This window comes from Pteropus medius, unplaced genomic scaffold, assembly GCF_902729225.1.
Source record: "Pteropus medius unplaced genomic scaffold, Ma_sr-lr_union100, whole genome shotgun sequence".
Taxonomy (NCBI): Eukaryota; Metazoa; Chordata; class Mammalia; order Chiroptera; family Pteropodidae; genus Pteropus; species Pteropus medius.
This window is the reverse complement of record NW_024344378.1, coordinates 6,626,854-6,642,406: the sequence shown is the minus strand read 5'-3', so window position 1 is coordinate 6,642,406 and position 15,553 is coordinate 6,626,854. Positions and strand designations below refer to the sequence as shown.

The 15,553-nt window shown below is 46.6% G+C and overlaps 1 protein-coding gene across 14 annotated transcripts in view; it reads right to left on the bottom strand.

Annotated features, from left to right (window-relative positions):
- Nucleotides 1–15,553, bottom strand: part of CELF2 (CUGBP Elav-like family member 2) — a 473,931-nt gene that overhangs the window by 50,558 nt on the left and 407,820 nt on the right. For 13 of the 14 annotated variants that reach the window (XM_039871055.1, XM_039871054.1, XM_039871051.1 and 10 more), the window contains 3 exons: nt 7,320–7,399; nt 3,038–3,196; nt 133–196 (listed from right to left, as the gene is read on the bottom strand). In XM_039871055.1, coding sequence (XP_039726989.1) covers nt 133–196; nt 3,038–3,196; nt 7,320–7,399 — 303 coding nt within the window. The remainder of the gene's footprint in view (nt 1–132; nt 197–3,037; nt 3,197–7,319; nt 7,400–15,553) is intronic. The other variant, XM_039871061.1, reaches the window with a different exon arrangement.

Sequence of the window (15,553 nt, the reverse complement as noted above, 5' to 3'; positions counted from 1 at the left end):
GCCAGAAAGCGAGTAGGACTGGTGACTGCTCTTTGTCGTTCTTTTCCCTGCTGCCCTTGCCCTCTGAACCCCGCCCCACCCCCAAATTCAGACGACAGCCAGCCAAAAGGAAAGGCCTGGTCCACGACTCACCAGCCATTTGCTGAATTCCACTGAATGCACCCAGGTTGCTGGAGGAGGTCGCCTGCTGCAGGAGCTGCAAAGGAAGGGAAAGGGTACGTCAACGAGGCGTGGACATGTGGCCCAAGCGACTTCCGGATTGAACTGCGGACGCGTCCAGTTTCCTTTACGTGTATACAGTTGGTCGCTCCCGTCTTGTACGGAACTGAAGGTTCCCTGAGTCGGGGCCGTAAATCATAGTAACGTCTAATCTCTGGTAAGCGACAGACACTGGGGAAACTCAATAACGTTGCTGCCTTAAAACAATTAATCAATGTACTCCTTTTAACAACCAGGTGTTAAATTTATTGAAACCAACATGGCGTGACTAATGCTCTCTCTCTGTAGTCTAGTAGTTACTGTAACTCATCCCTGTCAATCAAGGTCCATCCCTCACTTGCTTCCTGCTTCCTTCACAGCTCAGTTTCCTTCATCCTTTATGAGAAGCACATGGATTCACTGACTCTTGGCCCAACACAGAAATCATCATAACTACAGACATAGATGTATCTATTCACAGCCATGACTACATGACCAAGACAGCGGCCATCCATTTTAAGATGGTCCTTACCAGCACAGAGAAACACACTATTTGTCGAAACTTAGAAGCATCTGATGCAATGTACACTGATGCTATGCATTATAAGTATGTCAGCATCTTTTTAAAAAAGATGAACATATCTGTGAAAAGGTGTTTGCATTTCTCCTGGAGCTTTCAAACACCCCCCCCTTCTCACACATAGAATCAGTAAGTACCACAAGGTAAAGCATGTGGCCATTGTCCTAAAGTGATCCTTTATTTGCCCAATTGATTTGCATGACAGGTTAACACACTTAGGCGCTATCCTAAGAGTCTGACTAGATTTACTGATGTTCTCATTCCTGTAAAGGAGATCAGTACAGACGTAGTTTGGATATAGGTACAAGCATATATAGTTGCCTCCTCTGCTCAAATGTACATGGGACCAAAAAGCACAGATCTACCACATTTATTACTGAAAAACGGCTATGTGCTTCAGAGGAACAACATGAATTTGCTATTTAAAAAATAGCTTTCAGAATTTATCTGGAGCTCTGCAAAACATAACAGTAGAGCACAGTCATTCTTCCGGGGAAGTCAGTTCAATAAGAAGAAAACTCCATGACACACGTGACTACCGGCTGCCTTAAAGAGTGGGTATCGGTGGCTAACTAAACCAAAGACTTAGTGACAAGGACATGCGGGGATTAACACGGTTACCAGAAAAATGTATCTAATGTTCACTCATCCCTTTCGACTTGTTGAAATGTATTACCTGGGTGTATCTCTCTCTCTCTCTCTCACACACACACACACACACACACACACACACACACACACAGAGAAAGGGAGGAAGAGGGAGGAGCCAGGAATCATCCATTCTGACAAAGGAATACCTTATTTCGGTTTGATTACTTGGCTTTCCCATTCTCTTGTGGTTGTAAATCCTTACTCCTTCCTATTAGATAGAAAGAACTGAGGGTTCTTTCCACTGACCACTGCTCTGAGCTGGAGTCGGGACCCACCCCTGCTCACGGCGGAGGGGGACATCCTGGGGGGCATCTCGAAGGCCACAGGCCCTTCCAGAGACGCGGACTTTCCACTGAAAGGAGGAGAACGTGGCGAAGAAAGAATGGAGGCCCTGGACTGAGAACAGAGTTGAGAGCGCACAGCAACGTGTTTTATAAATGAGGATGAGATGACTCTCTTGCAGGGTACAGACCTCATTGGCAGGTGTGACCAGAGACACGTGCCAGAGGTTGCTGTGAGCCGTGGGGCGAGGGAGATGTGCCAGAGGACCAGGGACAGGCATGTGTCTTGGCTTTTGGGAACGGTGGTGCAGGAAGTCGGGCAAACTATGAAAAGGTGAGCTTGACTTTGGTCTCTGATAAGAATTCTTGTTTATGCAACTAAACAGATGGCCTGTGCACACGCTTAGGAAAAAAACAAACAAACAAATTCTTGTTAAGATAGACTCATTTCTTTTTTCATAAAATTTCTAGACTGACAGACCAAGGAGAAGACAAGGCAGAGCATGTCTTCTAGAGACTTCAGCGAGACATCGGGCGAAGTCTCTGATGGTGTCTACGTGGACCTGATGAGAAATGGCGAGGAGATGGCAGTAAACCTGGTCGACGCTTTCGGTAAGGACGCAGATGGAGACAGGAGAGGCCTGCTCCTCGTCATGAATCAGACACGTACTGAGTGGCTAGTACATGCCAGACCCAATAGGCACCGGGGCGGGATGGGGAAAACGAGGAGCAGGAGCCACGTGTGTCCCCTGAGAAGCAACACGGCGACACGGGAGAACACACCGAGGGGTGGACCCATCTGACCGTCGGTGGCACGACCTCGGGTCGAGTGATGTGACCTTGTTGAGTCTCCATTTTCTCATCTGTACGAGCAGGGTGGCCTGGCTTGTCAAGGCCACAGGGAAGACTACTTTACAGAATGGTATAGGGTCTGTTACAAGGAAAGGCTAACGGATGATATAATCCTGAGAGGGACTGTTAAAGGTCAAATGACAAGAGTTAGGACACACACACACGCCCTTGCAGACATGCACACAAATGCACGGGCACAGGCTGGACTAAAAAGATCTATCTCACCATATGAAATTATATTAACGAATTAAATCACTCACATGCTTATGCTAATCCATTTAAGTTGGGAAAATATTCTGCATCGATGCTGAGTTCAATCATTTCCTAAGATTCAAAATGTCCCCTGCACCGTCCCCCCACTCCCCCCGGTTGAATTCTTGAGCGTCCTTAAAAGACGAGCAGCTTGTGAGAGCATCCGGTGTGGATGTCCCCCTCTGTCCTGGGGACCACTCACTGACTGGCCCCCGGCACTTACCGCCAGGTACTGCGGGGTGAGTCCGCCCAGACCCGTCAGGTTCCCCCAGGTGGCAGTGTTGAGCTGTTGCATCTGCTGTGCCAGCTGCTGCTGGAGGCGCCTTTGCTCCTTGTCCTTCTGAGTGTCAGCGAACTTCACCACAATAGGCGAAGAGCAGCCCTGTGGTCAGACACAGCGGAAAGTGAGGGAGTTACAGCCTGGCCGAACCCTCTCGCGAGACTGAGCTCTGAATCCAGCTTTCTGACCTATCTTGGAACACATGGAATGGTCTGGAATGGTTTTTTAAAGTGGTTTGATCCTCCTTCTTCTTTTCTGAGTAACGACCACGACAGAAAATTACAGATACTGTCACTGGCTTCTCTGGGTCTCTGGAGGTCGGTGAAGCCACCTGCTTTCTTGCTCTGATTATTAAACTGCCTCTCCTTCCTTCTTCATGTGCTTTCCTTCAACCTTGCCGGGGCCTCCTCAGAGAGAAGAGGCCTTACTGATGGTCCCTCATTCAGCTTCACGGTTCCCTTGCCTGAACGACAGACCTGGTCTGCGTGTCTGCCTGTTCTCATGTGTGAGTAGAGGACAAAGAGAGGGAATGAAAATGTCTCTCATTCATTCATTCATTTTTTTTTTGCACTCTTTCCCATTTTCGGCTATGCATTTTTGAACTGTGGAACTGTGGGGATCATACTGATCCAGCAGTATAATCAGGAGAAGTGAATTTCTTTTAGAAATGTGGACGAAGGAAGGAGATATTCAGAGAACCACAGGCACTGACCAGCGTTAATAGTTCCCACGTTTTGGGAAAGACTGATCTTCCTTCTGTATGACATCTACCCTATCCACAGTCCCCAGAGCTACTGAAAACCAAAAAAAGAAAAAAAAAAAAAAAAGAAAGAAAAAAGTATAGTGTAGTCAAAGGAGATACATCTTAAATGGCAGGAGGAATCTACTTGGCTTCTTATCTGTCTTCACCTTTCTCGCAGCTTCTATCAATTTTCATTTCCCCTAAAAGGCGAGTAGGGGCAGCGACTGAGAAACGGCCCAGGTCACACGACAGGGCGATTCCCGCTGGACGCAGGTAAAATCGCTGGGGGAGAGTGGGCCGGACACCGCCAAGTCCTCCAGGCCGAAGCGCCTTCTACCCTGGCCAGCACTCGGCAGAGACAGGCTCTCCTCCCGCACACGCTCTCCTCCTCCTCAGTGTGTCCTGCCTACACGCTTCATCACAATGAAAGCTGTGAAATTCTGCTGAGGTAAAAAGAAGTAATTCTACCCCAGTGATTAACAAAAAAAAACCCGCCACCAGTTTTTATTGGAACTCAGCATGATAACTGACCTCTCTCCCTTCCCTCGGAAGTTTTATATTCCTATTCAAACGAGCTTTTCCTTTCTCTTCCCTTTGGGTCACTTTTTCTTTCTCCTAGAAAACAGACTTGCATTTTTTCTTCTTGGCACCTTGGGTAGTTATTGAGGATATAACTATGAATGCGTGAGGCGATCGTGTCCATTATTACAAAAAAAAAAAAGAGAGAAAAATGAGGTGACCGAGCATGGGACTTCCAGTGTCTTGGTGTTCGGGTCTGGTCACCACAGTTACAGTACAGAATGTTAAATGCCAGTAAACTGCATAAAAGTGATATTTCTACCATTAAAAAAAAATATGCTTCATTTTTCTTCATCTGCTCCCTATTTCAGCACTTCATACTTTAAAGAGGGCAAAATACTCTGAAGATGGAAATGACAGAGAAAGGGTTTTGCATGGAAAAGGGTTGTTAGCCTATCAAATTTGTTCCGTAACAAATTATAGCATCTCTTCCTAACAGTACATTTACTGTTTTTATTTTTTTCTTCCTTAAATATAAAAAAAAATGATATAAAAGCAGAAAATCAGGCCGATGATTATAGCTCAGAAAAAAAAAAACTTGTTTAAACCATAAAACGGAAAAATGGGATAGGGACAGGTTGGAGGACAGTGGAAAAAACAGAAGGTACAATATCAAAAATTAATTATTTTTAGAGAACGTGTTCTTTCAAACATTAACATCCACATCATTTTGAATTCGAATCTCTTAGATAATACGTCTTGGCTAAAGATGTGAGCCAGAGTCCTGAAAATAATGTAACTCATTAAAAAAACAAACCTCAGTTGTACAACTAAAATGTAACTAACTGCATAATGTATAATTTTCCATTTAAGTGTCAATATTTTTGAATTAAACAAGACATTTAGGTGTCTGAGGGCCCTGTTTTTTTGAGAATAGACGTCCAGATTAATATAAGTGTGCCCAGTTTGATTTTTTATAATCGAGGTATTGATGACGGAGGATCGGGGGCTCCTTAGGAATCAGCATGCCCCATTCTCTATGGCAGAACCTTTTCCTCACGTGAGCCGAATACTCCTTGGGTCGGGTCCATGCCCGGTTCTGCTTTGTCCTTGAGCCCTACTCTGTGTGAACACAGGACCCTGACCCCACTGCAGCTCTCTCCGGCTTCACTCAGGGGGCTCTGAGTGAGGGAACGGGGGTGGCAGTGCTCCTAACAGAGCTGAAAGGATTTAGGCTAAATAAGTAGCTAAGGTGAGACCAACTTAGGTACAGATCACTCATTTACTGGAAATCAAAATAACTGAGAATGAGACACGTACATGGAAGATCATACAGGTAAAGACTTTCTTTTTTTCCTAACAGCACTTTCATTTTAATCCCCAAAGTGAAATGAAGCTGGAAATCAGACTGATCCTCGATAGTGGAGCAGCCGAAGCTCACAGATAGGGGGCCAGAAGCAGTGTCACGTATGTCATGGCATGTGGTACAAATCCTGCTAATGATCTCCTATCATGGCTGCTTTTCACCTGTGCTTGCCTTCAGGTGGGGAAGTGGGTGGGGTGGGGTAGGAGTGTCTTAAAAATGCATTGCACTGAAAGGAAAACACAGTGATTATATAAGGTATGTTAGGAATATAGAAGTCAAAATGAAGTTCCAAAAAGACAACAGGCTTTGCAATGCTGATATCAAAACTCAGAAAAGTACAGTAAACACGTATTGACAATGCCATGCACACTCCTCCCCCCCCACGCACCTTTTGGCTCACCGTAAAAAAAGTGGCCCACAAAACATGACACATAATGAGCACTTAGCTCCCAGCATGCTTTGGGAGATGCAGCATTGCAAAAAACAAACAAAACAAACAAACAAAAAAATACCACCACCCCTCCCCACAAAAAAATGGAGGCAAAAAAAGCTCAAACAATCAATAAAGAAGTTTTTGCAACATTACGTAAAATTGAAAAATTTTTTCCCAAAAGATGGAAAACAGAACTTCAGATAACAGCACAAGGCCACCCGTGGAAGAGACCACCCACACACAGATACAGTGTACGCAGCACAGCAGCCGTGCGCTCCCAGATGACTATCAGACAGTACAGAATAGTAACAGCGTATCACTCTCGGAATGCTTTTGTGCAAAATTCTGAAAGGCCATGACCCAAATCACAGACTAAAAAGACAGAAACATCTATCTGCATCGGTGGGTGAACACCCACGCCTGTGTATGGATGTTCCCCTAGAGCCACTGTCTCCCATTAGGAGACCAAATTTGAGCCTTTATGTTTTTTTTGGTTATTGGTCATTTTTTTTTTTTTTAGTAAGGACACAAGTCTAATTTTCAAGGGACTCTCATCAACATGACCATTTTCACTGGTTCGGAGACGTGGGAGAAGTTGTAACTTTCTCCAACATTCTCGATGCAAAAATACCATTCTGTTGGACTCTATAATTAAAAAAAAAAAAAGAAAGAAAGAAAGAAAGAAAGAAAAAAGAACCCTGTGAGTTAGCACAGGGCAAGCTGCAATTTGGGGTGATGCTGTTCAAGCTTAATTTGTGCCCCCCCTGGGCTAGGAAACGGGTGTGACCCTTCAGGGCCCACTTGGCTGCACCATGACTTGTCATGGCGGGCCCTGGGCCACTGCAAGAAAAGGCTCAAAAAACAATGGCAAGCAGGTTTCTTGTCCTAAATGCACTTCAAGTCATTAGGGGAAAAACTGAGAGAGAGAGAGAGAGAGGGGGAGGGGAAGGGGAGGGAAGGGGAGAGGGAGGGGAGAGAGAGAAAATAGAGAGAGAGAGAGAGAGAGAAGGGGAGAGGGAGAATATGACTGTGAATGAATGGAGAGAGAGACGGTGAAAGTTTAAATCTGTGATTGTCATGTGAACAATCCACACAGGAGAGAATTGCGTTATCATTCCCCATCATTTGCACAAAGAAAACAAAGAAAGGGCAGATGATACAGTACCTCCATGGTCTGAGACTGATGCATGGCTTTGATTGCATTCTGTGCCATTGCCCTTGTAGAAAATGTGACAAACGCACAGCCTGTGGGAAACAAGGGGACAGGGAGCAGGAAAGACAAAAAACAACAAGACAAAAGGGTTGGACGCTTGTTAAACCAACACGGTCTACGAGAACTGCCACAGGACGACACTGTTCTCAGTAGTACATAAAAATAAACAACTTCTCTCTTTGGTTTCATCTTATTTTGCTTTTTATGCACAGTGCTGACTTCTGAATCTGACCGCAGCAGAAAGATGTTGATTGATTAGTTTATTTTTTAAAAAATGAAGACGGGGGAAGAAAGCTGGGTGCTCTTTTTTTTTTTTTAGCCATGAGGTTTGGAATTAGCAAGATCTAGTTTGCATTTTCTAAAATAAAAAGTTGCTATTTTACATTTCTGCCTGAGTGATCATCTTTTCTTAGGGCACCCATATACTAGAGCTCTAGATTTCAAATTTTAGCATCGATTTTTAAGCAGCAAATAATAAAACCTTCACAGCAAGGGCAAATGAGCAAATAAATTCCAAGAGCCCAAAATGTCAGCAAATAAATATATCTGATTTCTTCTGGGTAGTTAAAAAAATATATATGTATAAATATACATTGATGCCATTCAAATGCAAACCAATATACCAAATGCTGTACAAACTAGTACTTAACTATGAACAAAAATAAACGTTCTTTTACTCTGAGAAGATTTAACAGTGCATATAAAGCAAAATTCTAAAATTTGCATTGGATTTTTTATTTGTATAGCATCTTCATGACCTTTGAAAGTTGTGACTTTTGATACGTATCAGAGATTTGACCTAAAATCTAACATTCACAAGACAATGTACATTTCTCTGAATGTTTCCTGTGAAACCCGTTGAACTCTCCGTGGCTATTTTTTTTCTTGTTCTGTGAAATAACTAGAATGTACAGTGCCTCTTACTGCTCCTTGAATCACGATGGCCACCAAGTAGGCCACTGCTCCAACTACATGGCCCATTGCCTTTTTCACTAATAAAAACACTGCCTTTTGGAATTTACATTTTATTCATCATGTACCCTTGGGCTTCCTAGAGAAAAAGACTGTGAAATTAATGCAGATTCAGGTTGATTTTATAATAAAACCACAGCACACTAAAAGCCCGGCTAAAGCCACGCAGACTGATTTCGCTGATGATCTCTGATGACTTATTTAAAAGAACACTGATTTTCAGCTTCTTTAGCCTTGCCCAGTTTGAACTTAGGTTTCAGAGAACAATTTAATGTTCCACTCAATTTCCTCAAAGCATTATTATTATTACTACTTAAAAGATTCCCAAATGAAGCAGATCTAAACACTAAGAGGCCTGTTGTCATCCCAGAGGAAATGCAGGAAAGCGAAATTCTGGCCTCGAAAACGCGAGAGGGTAGCCCCCATTGCCAGCAAGCCAAATAGAGCGTTCTACTTCCAAACAACCAGCGACTGTTTGGTTCATGTAAACCAATTTGTGAGCCACAAGCTATATTTCCTTTTTTCGCTCCGCCCGTGTACCTGGTGAGATTATCGAGTCGGTGCTGTGTTTAATCAGATGGCAGCGCCTGCCCTCTGAACCCAAAGCACAGCAACATCCGGTCATAAAAACAAGTCAATGCATTTTTTTTTTTTCTTTTTTGCACGATGCTGTAATTTTTAACACACAAAAGCTCTCAGTGCATGGGAGATCCAGCTCACGTTCGCCTCCCAGTGAAACCGCTGGCCTTCTGAAGCCTGAAGTACAGCTCGCTATGGATGCTGAGACGTTTCACATAGTTCTCTGACGTAAGAGCAGCTGGCGACGCTTTTATTTCAACGTGCTGCCTGTGCCTATACTGGCTGCAGCTTTTGTCATCGATAAAAGCAATTTGGCGCCCTTCTCTCAGGCACCTGGATAATGTGTGTAATAGGGTGTGAGACAGATGACAGTCCCTCTACTGGCTCCCATATTGATAACTCATCTCTAAAAATGAGAGCGCCCCAAATCCACCATCCGTTTCACAGTCGTATCTCTTCAAAAAATATTGTCATTATCGCTGACATTATTAACAGAGGAAATAACACTGAGCGTTTCCTTTTTTCCGTGCCTTATCTTGAGACTATAGTGGAGGCAAAAGCAAATAATCTAACGGAAATGTGACCTGAAACCATGCGAAGCCTGGACTGACTCTGCTTTTAAGAGCCAGAGAGATTGTTTTGTTCATTTCATTTGCTCTTATTGTCCAGGAACGTGCGCCAAACTGACAGTTTCCAAACAGAGGTTAAATGCATAAGAAAACATATAAAATGTCAGCAAAAATCAATCGGGCACCGTTTATGCATTTACTCCAGTTTTGGAACCAGCAGAAATTTTGTAAATAACAGAGAGAGAGAGAAATATAGTAATGAACAGGTCTCCGAAGAAACGTTATCAGCGCTAGAACAATAAAATCATATCTCTATAAACTCAACTCGTTGCCCTTTCATCTATGAAACCTGCACTTAAAGCCCGACTGATGCTTCTAATTATATGATCCTCATCCCATCCAAAAAAACAAAAAACAAAAAACAAAAAAAAAACCATCTGACAAATCTGACGACTTCTTTTAACCTTTTTACTCGATTGGCAGTGCTGCAGGAAGGGCGAGGCTGTCTCTTTAGGGGCTCTGTCAAGTTCTGCACTGTATGCTGTGCTCGATTACTTAAAAGAGAAAATTACTGTGTCATTTACAAAGTGAGAGCGTCCGCTGAAAAATTTCACTCTCTATGCTGCCCAGGATGAAGTTAAGCAACTTCAGAACCGAATGTTCATGGACTGGTAGCTTGTTAACCTTTGTAATTTCTCTCAAACAGGAGGTCACGGTTATGTTATGGCTAAGTTTCAATTTTCTTTTCAACACTGCTGACAAGGTTGTGATGGTTTTAGGATTAGGCCTCAAATCTATGGCGTTTCGCTAAGATCTCACCACCGAGACTGGCTGCCGGCTCCTTCTACAAGTCACCCAGACAACTTCCCATTGGACAGGAATAACTTAGATGATAACTGCCCACTTCATCTTCTTCTAAGAATGGGCTTCTGGGTGCAATGGGGTTCACTGGGTCTTGACAGGACAACTGCTCTGCTCTTATAGGGTCGGTCCATGCCCCAGCTTTTCTAGACTGTTGTATATGCTGCGTCAGTGGTCAGTTCTCTGCCTATCGACCAAAATGCAAAAGAAAGTTGACTGGGGAGAAAAGACACAGGTGCCAAAATAATGAAGCTGCATTTTTTTTGGGGGCGGGGGAGCTTGGGAATTAGTTAAGACAGCCTGTATTACTATCTTAAAACTTCTAAAATATAATAGCAAAAAAAAAAAAAAAAGAAAAGAAAAATTTCCATTTGTAAATGTGGCCAACCTGCAATTTACACCTTGCAATTATTTATTGCCTCCACTTTCAGAATGTCAGAGATTGCTAACAGAAGTGGAAAGGAGTTGAATTCTTCTTATTTTGGTAAGGTTGCCTTCTTGCTGCTCAAACGGATAAATGATTGACTGGGGAAAGGTTTCTCAAAGTAATTTCCTCCTACAGACAGGACCTAAGGAAAGCACGTAGCCCTGTCACAGAGAAGATTCTGGAACACATCTATTACACTTGTCATTTCAACTGAAAGGGTATTTTAACTCTCAGGTGTCCCACCTCTTCTCTTGGCGGCAAGAGATGTTTTAGAGAAGTGGGTGACTCCTTGCCCTGCACAGAAGCACAGGCGCTTTCGAAAGCACATGCAATGCCAGGGCCTCTCGCTCTTCTGCCACTTCTTTGAAAGAGGCGCAGCAGCCTGCTGTATTTCAACTGAAGGAAGCATAATTTAAAATAACTCCTGCAGCATGAAGGCGATTTCAATCTATGGAAAACTTGTTTATAAATTCCCACCCAGCCGAAAAAAGATCGCGAGGCGGCCAATTTTCCTCCCTGTATCTTTTTTAGCAGTGGCAGGGGTTATTAAACATATGCTATTGGTATAATATTGAAGCATCAAAACTGACGCTCTCACGCACCATCCCCAATGTCTGTTTAAAAGTGGCATGGAGCGATCATTCGTTCATAGCGCCTGAGGTTAAGTGCAGACTAGGACTTAACAGGTGGCAAAATCTCATTCTGGAAATGAGACTGAAAGACTGTATTCAGACAAAGACAACAAGATGCGATTAATAAGCCAGGGGGCATCTGATTAAAGTTTCTACGTGTTTGAATGCTTAGGTGCCATCCACATGGGCAAGTCTAAAGTCTCGTGATCCGGACCGAGTCCCCCACTGTGTACATGTTTTAAGAGTCAAAAGCCCTATCCTAACATCCTGACCAGATTAACAAAAAACAAACGAGGATTTAATGGCTGAATCCAGTTTGTGCTTGCCAACATCCCTAAAAATATTGCCAATTCATTTGTCAAGGGTTTTGGCAGGAGAATGTTAGAACATCATAAACAAGGCTTGAATATTCTTAAACAAGCAGACAGCTACCTTAAATGGCAGTGAAGATGTGACTCCAGTTTGTGGGAAAGAAAAATGAAATAAATTTTTTCATTGTCTTTGAGCTATTATAGATATTCAGTTGCCATGGTGCAGAAAACTCTGTAAACTGTACCCAAACAGTCCATGCTGACTGTGGGATTATGGGTAAATGAGGACATGTGCATTTTAGGAAAATCGACATGGTAGGATAACACTGTCATAAACGCACTGGCTCAGAAGCCTCAAGCTTTGGTTTTGAGAGCAAACACCTCGCCGGACTGGCCACGTGTGGGCTCGTGGCTGTTTGCCTCCCCATCGAAGGCTCGTGCGGCAGGCCTGAGGGGCTGATCTGCCATGGCAGAAGGAGCCGAGGGTGAGGGGGGTGCTCGAAAGCATCTCAAACCAGGTTTTCCAAGCCAGGCAAGAGGGCGGAATGGGCTGCTGCCCTCTTTTTTGGATGTGGGTGTACACACCCTGCTGTGTGCTGGGTGGCTTCGATGCGCCCGGTGGGGGTGAGTGCTGTCTCTGTGGTCACGATAGCTTTCTGGGCGTGTGGCGCAGTCCGTTCTGGGACATGGCACAGACCGGGTGCTGGTGAGTAGTTAGCTGGTCAGTGGTCTTCCCTGCCAATAGGTAGACCACGATTTTTTTTTGTTAAAAAGAGCGATTCTAACTGAGAGCACAGCAGGGCTTGACAGGTACAAAGCTGTGGGTACAAAGTCGTGTGGCAGCTCACGAGTCAGGTTCAGTGGGGGAAACCGAGTCAACGAGCTTGGAGAACGCTCTGTGAACACCTATTGGGGAGGAATTTCCACCACTGGTGTGGCAGAGAATGGCACGGACGCCCGTGGGGAGCCGGAATCACGGGCTGCCCCCTTTGTCATCACTATTCTAGTAGCTGGACTGGGAAAAGCAAAAAAAAAAAAAAGAAAAAAAAAGTGAACCTCTCATGGCGCCTCTCCCTCACCGTCACCCAACGGTTTGATCTAAAACCTTCTGATGGACTAGCGTACGCCACAGCTGAGTACCAGACGGCGTTTCCCAGAGCAGCCGAGCTTAACTTCGCTTCATTCTCGGCCACTTAGTGTTGAAACAGCTGGGCCAGCGACGGGCACCGAGGCCAGAAGTGCTGAGCGCCCTTTCTCTGTGGCACCGCCGAGGGGAGGCGGTTATCGATATGTGATGTCAAACTGCGATTCTTTAGTGAAAGCAGAGTAGCAGCATGGAAGGGACTCGTTCCGTGAACAGACGCACTGATTCAGGAGCGGCCCCCACGCCCAGGAGCCCCTGCGTCCCGCTAAGCGGAGACTCGCCACTGTCTGTCTTTATACGTCAGAACAAGTGGTTACAAATGAGTATTTTCTTTTCTGCCATAGGGAATTCTCATCAGTTCACCAGAAATTACTCCTCCATTAAAAAAAAAAGAAGAAGAAGAGGGCCGGGAGGGAGAGCCTACCCTTTACGTGGAGCCAGCGCTCGCACGAAATTCTGATGAGGGTCTGCCAGGCTGTTTCTGTGCCTCGTGCTGGCTAATCAACCACAGGGCTGATCCAAGTGGCCAAACTCCCCTGTCAAGTCCTGCGCCCAGCTCTTTCTTATGCAACCTTACCTGCGGAAATAACGCACGTCTGCTCAAGGAGCTCTGGACGCTGCGGGCACCAGTGCCATTCATTACTGTCCCCACGGGATGGATGGGGATAGTGAGGGAGGCGTGTTGCATGAACGGGCCCAGCTGGGCAGAGGGAGGGGCAGGCGTCAGGCCTTCCTGACTCAGGGTCAAGGTCTCCCTGCTAAACCATGTGGATAATGCACCTGCACAAAAAAATCTTCCACATCGCTAACCAGTGATGCTCTAACGCAGGGGTCCCCCGCCCCCGGGCCGTGGACCGGTCCCGGTCTGTGGCCTGTCAGGAACCAGGCCGCACAGCAGGAGGTGAGCGGAGGAGGAGCGAGCGAAGCTTCAAGATCTGTATGTGCAGCCGCTCCCCAGCACCAGCATCACTGCCTCGGCTCCGCCTCAGATCCTCAGGTGTTAGGTTCTCACAGGAGCACCGGTCCTTGGTGCCAAAAACGTTGGGGACCGCTGCCCTATGAGATACGCAGGGCAGACACTAGGACTGCTGCCATTTACAAATGGGGACACCGAGGGAGAGAGGGAGGAAGATGAACTGACTGCAGGCACGCGTCCTGTCCGGAGAAGTTCTGGGAGGGGATCGTGAGGCCACTATGAAGTTCACTAGGAGTAGTTCAGGGGGCCGCCTTTGTACTTTCTCCACGCCACGTGCCTTGGCGCACGAAAAAATGCAGTGATAACACTGACCAGCGACTGAGAATGACGGCAGGAGAGAACGGTGGTTCTAATTCTGCAGCCGGCAGCAGACAAGGGGCTGCAAAAATATTACCGTTCCCTGCAGAGTTTATTCTGTGTGTGGCCACACCGCCTCCCCCGCCGGCAGTCTCTCCCCTGGCTTGTCAGCCTTCGGGGCCTACGTCTATCGTAAGTGCAGAAGGACCACGTGATCAAACGCGGTGAGCCCAGGGTGCGAATTTGCTGGGATGGCACAGGGGGAACGCGGACGCAGTCCGGGCGTCCTGCTGCTTGGTGAGGCTGTGCCGGAGGCAGAGGCTGTGTGGCTCACCAGCACGATGGACTGTTTTGGGGTGATGCCGGTAGTGGCATCGGGCCTGCTGTTCAAAGACCCCCTCACACGCTTGCCCCCGCCACCCTTCAGTTTTCCTCTAGACTCCCCCCGTTTGGGAACTGGAGGGCGATGTGGGGGAACACTTCTGTTTTCCGGGCCTGTGATGCTAGCCCGCAGCTGCCATCAGGACGCGTCATGTCTAAGTCGGAAGAAGAAATGCTCCTCCTGGTGTGGGGCTGGTTTTAAGTGAGACCAGGGGACGGGGAGGCCACGCTTCGATGCTCGAGGCCCCATCTTGGCTCCGCGCGTGTGCCGAGGGGTGGCAGCACTATCTTGGGGGGTGAAAAGCCATCCCTCGCTGGCCCGGTGGGACCCACGCTGCTAACTCCCTGAACAGAGCGAGATCCATTCTGCGTTGCCAAAGCACGGATTTCTCGGAGCTGAAAACTCTGTTTTACATGCTCGCTTTCAGTTCGGCCTCCCTGCGCTGATGCGGACGCTGCAGTCCGATGAGTGTTAACACTCAGTGACAGCCCTCATGAGTGGTTTAAGGAAGGGGGTGTGTGGCATGGTCACAGGGGACGGCAAACGTGGAAAGGACAGTTATTTCCAACTACTTCGTGTAGCCGCTTGCAAAAATACTGGTTTTCGTCAATGCTCGGAGCCAGAGCCTTTGCCTTTGTCGTGGTGTCAAAGAGAGGCCTACGCCCCCCTTCTAGATAGAAGTCGCCTCTCTGTCCCTAAGCAGACTCCCTACTCTCAGGACTCCAGGAGTCCGGCCTTTGAAACAAAACCCAGCACCCCGAGACAGGCCCAGTGCCCGCGGCCGTCCCTGCCCTGCCCCACTGGGAACGCGGACGGCTTCTCTTGCTCACGTCACCTCTCGCCGTGGCGAGGCCCCCACCCTTCCCGCTGCTCAGCCACAGACAGAAAGCCAGAAGCTAAGATGAAAACAACACATGTTCTCTCTCCTCCTCCCCGTCTCTCCCTCGTCCCCCGACATCTACTTCGATCTGAGACTGGGAAGCGGCATGCGAGGACGGCAGGGCGGGCTGCCGGCTTCCCGTCGGACAGCGACGCC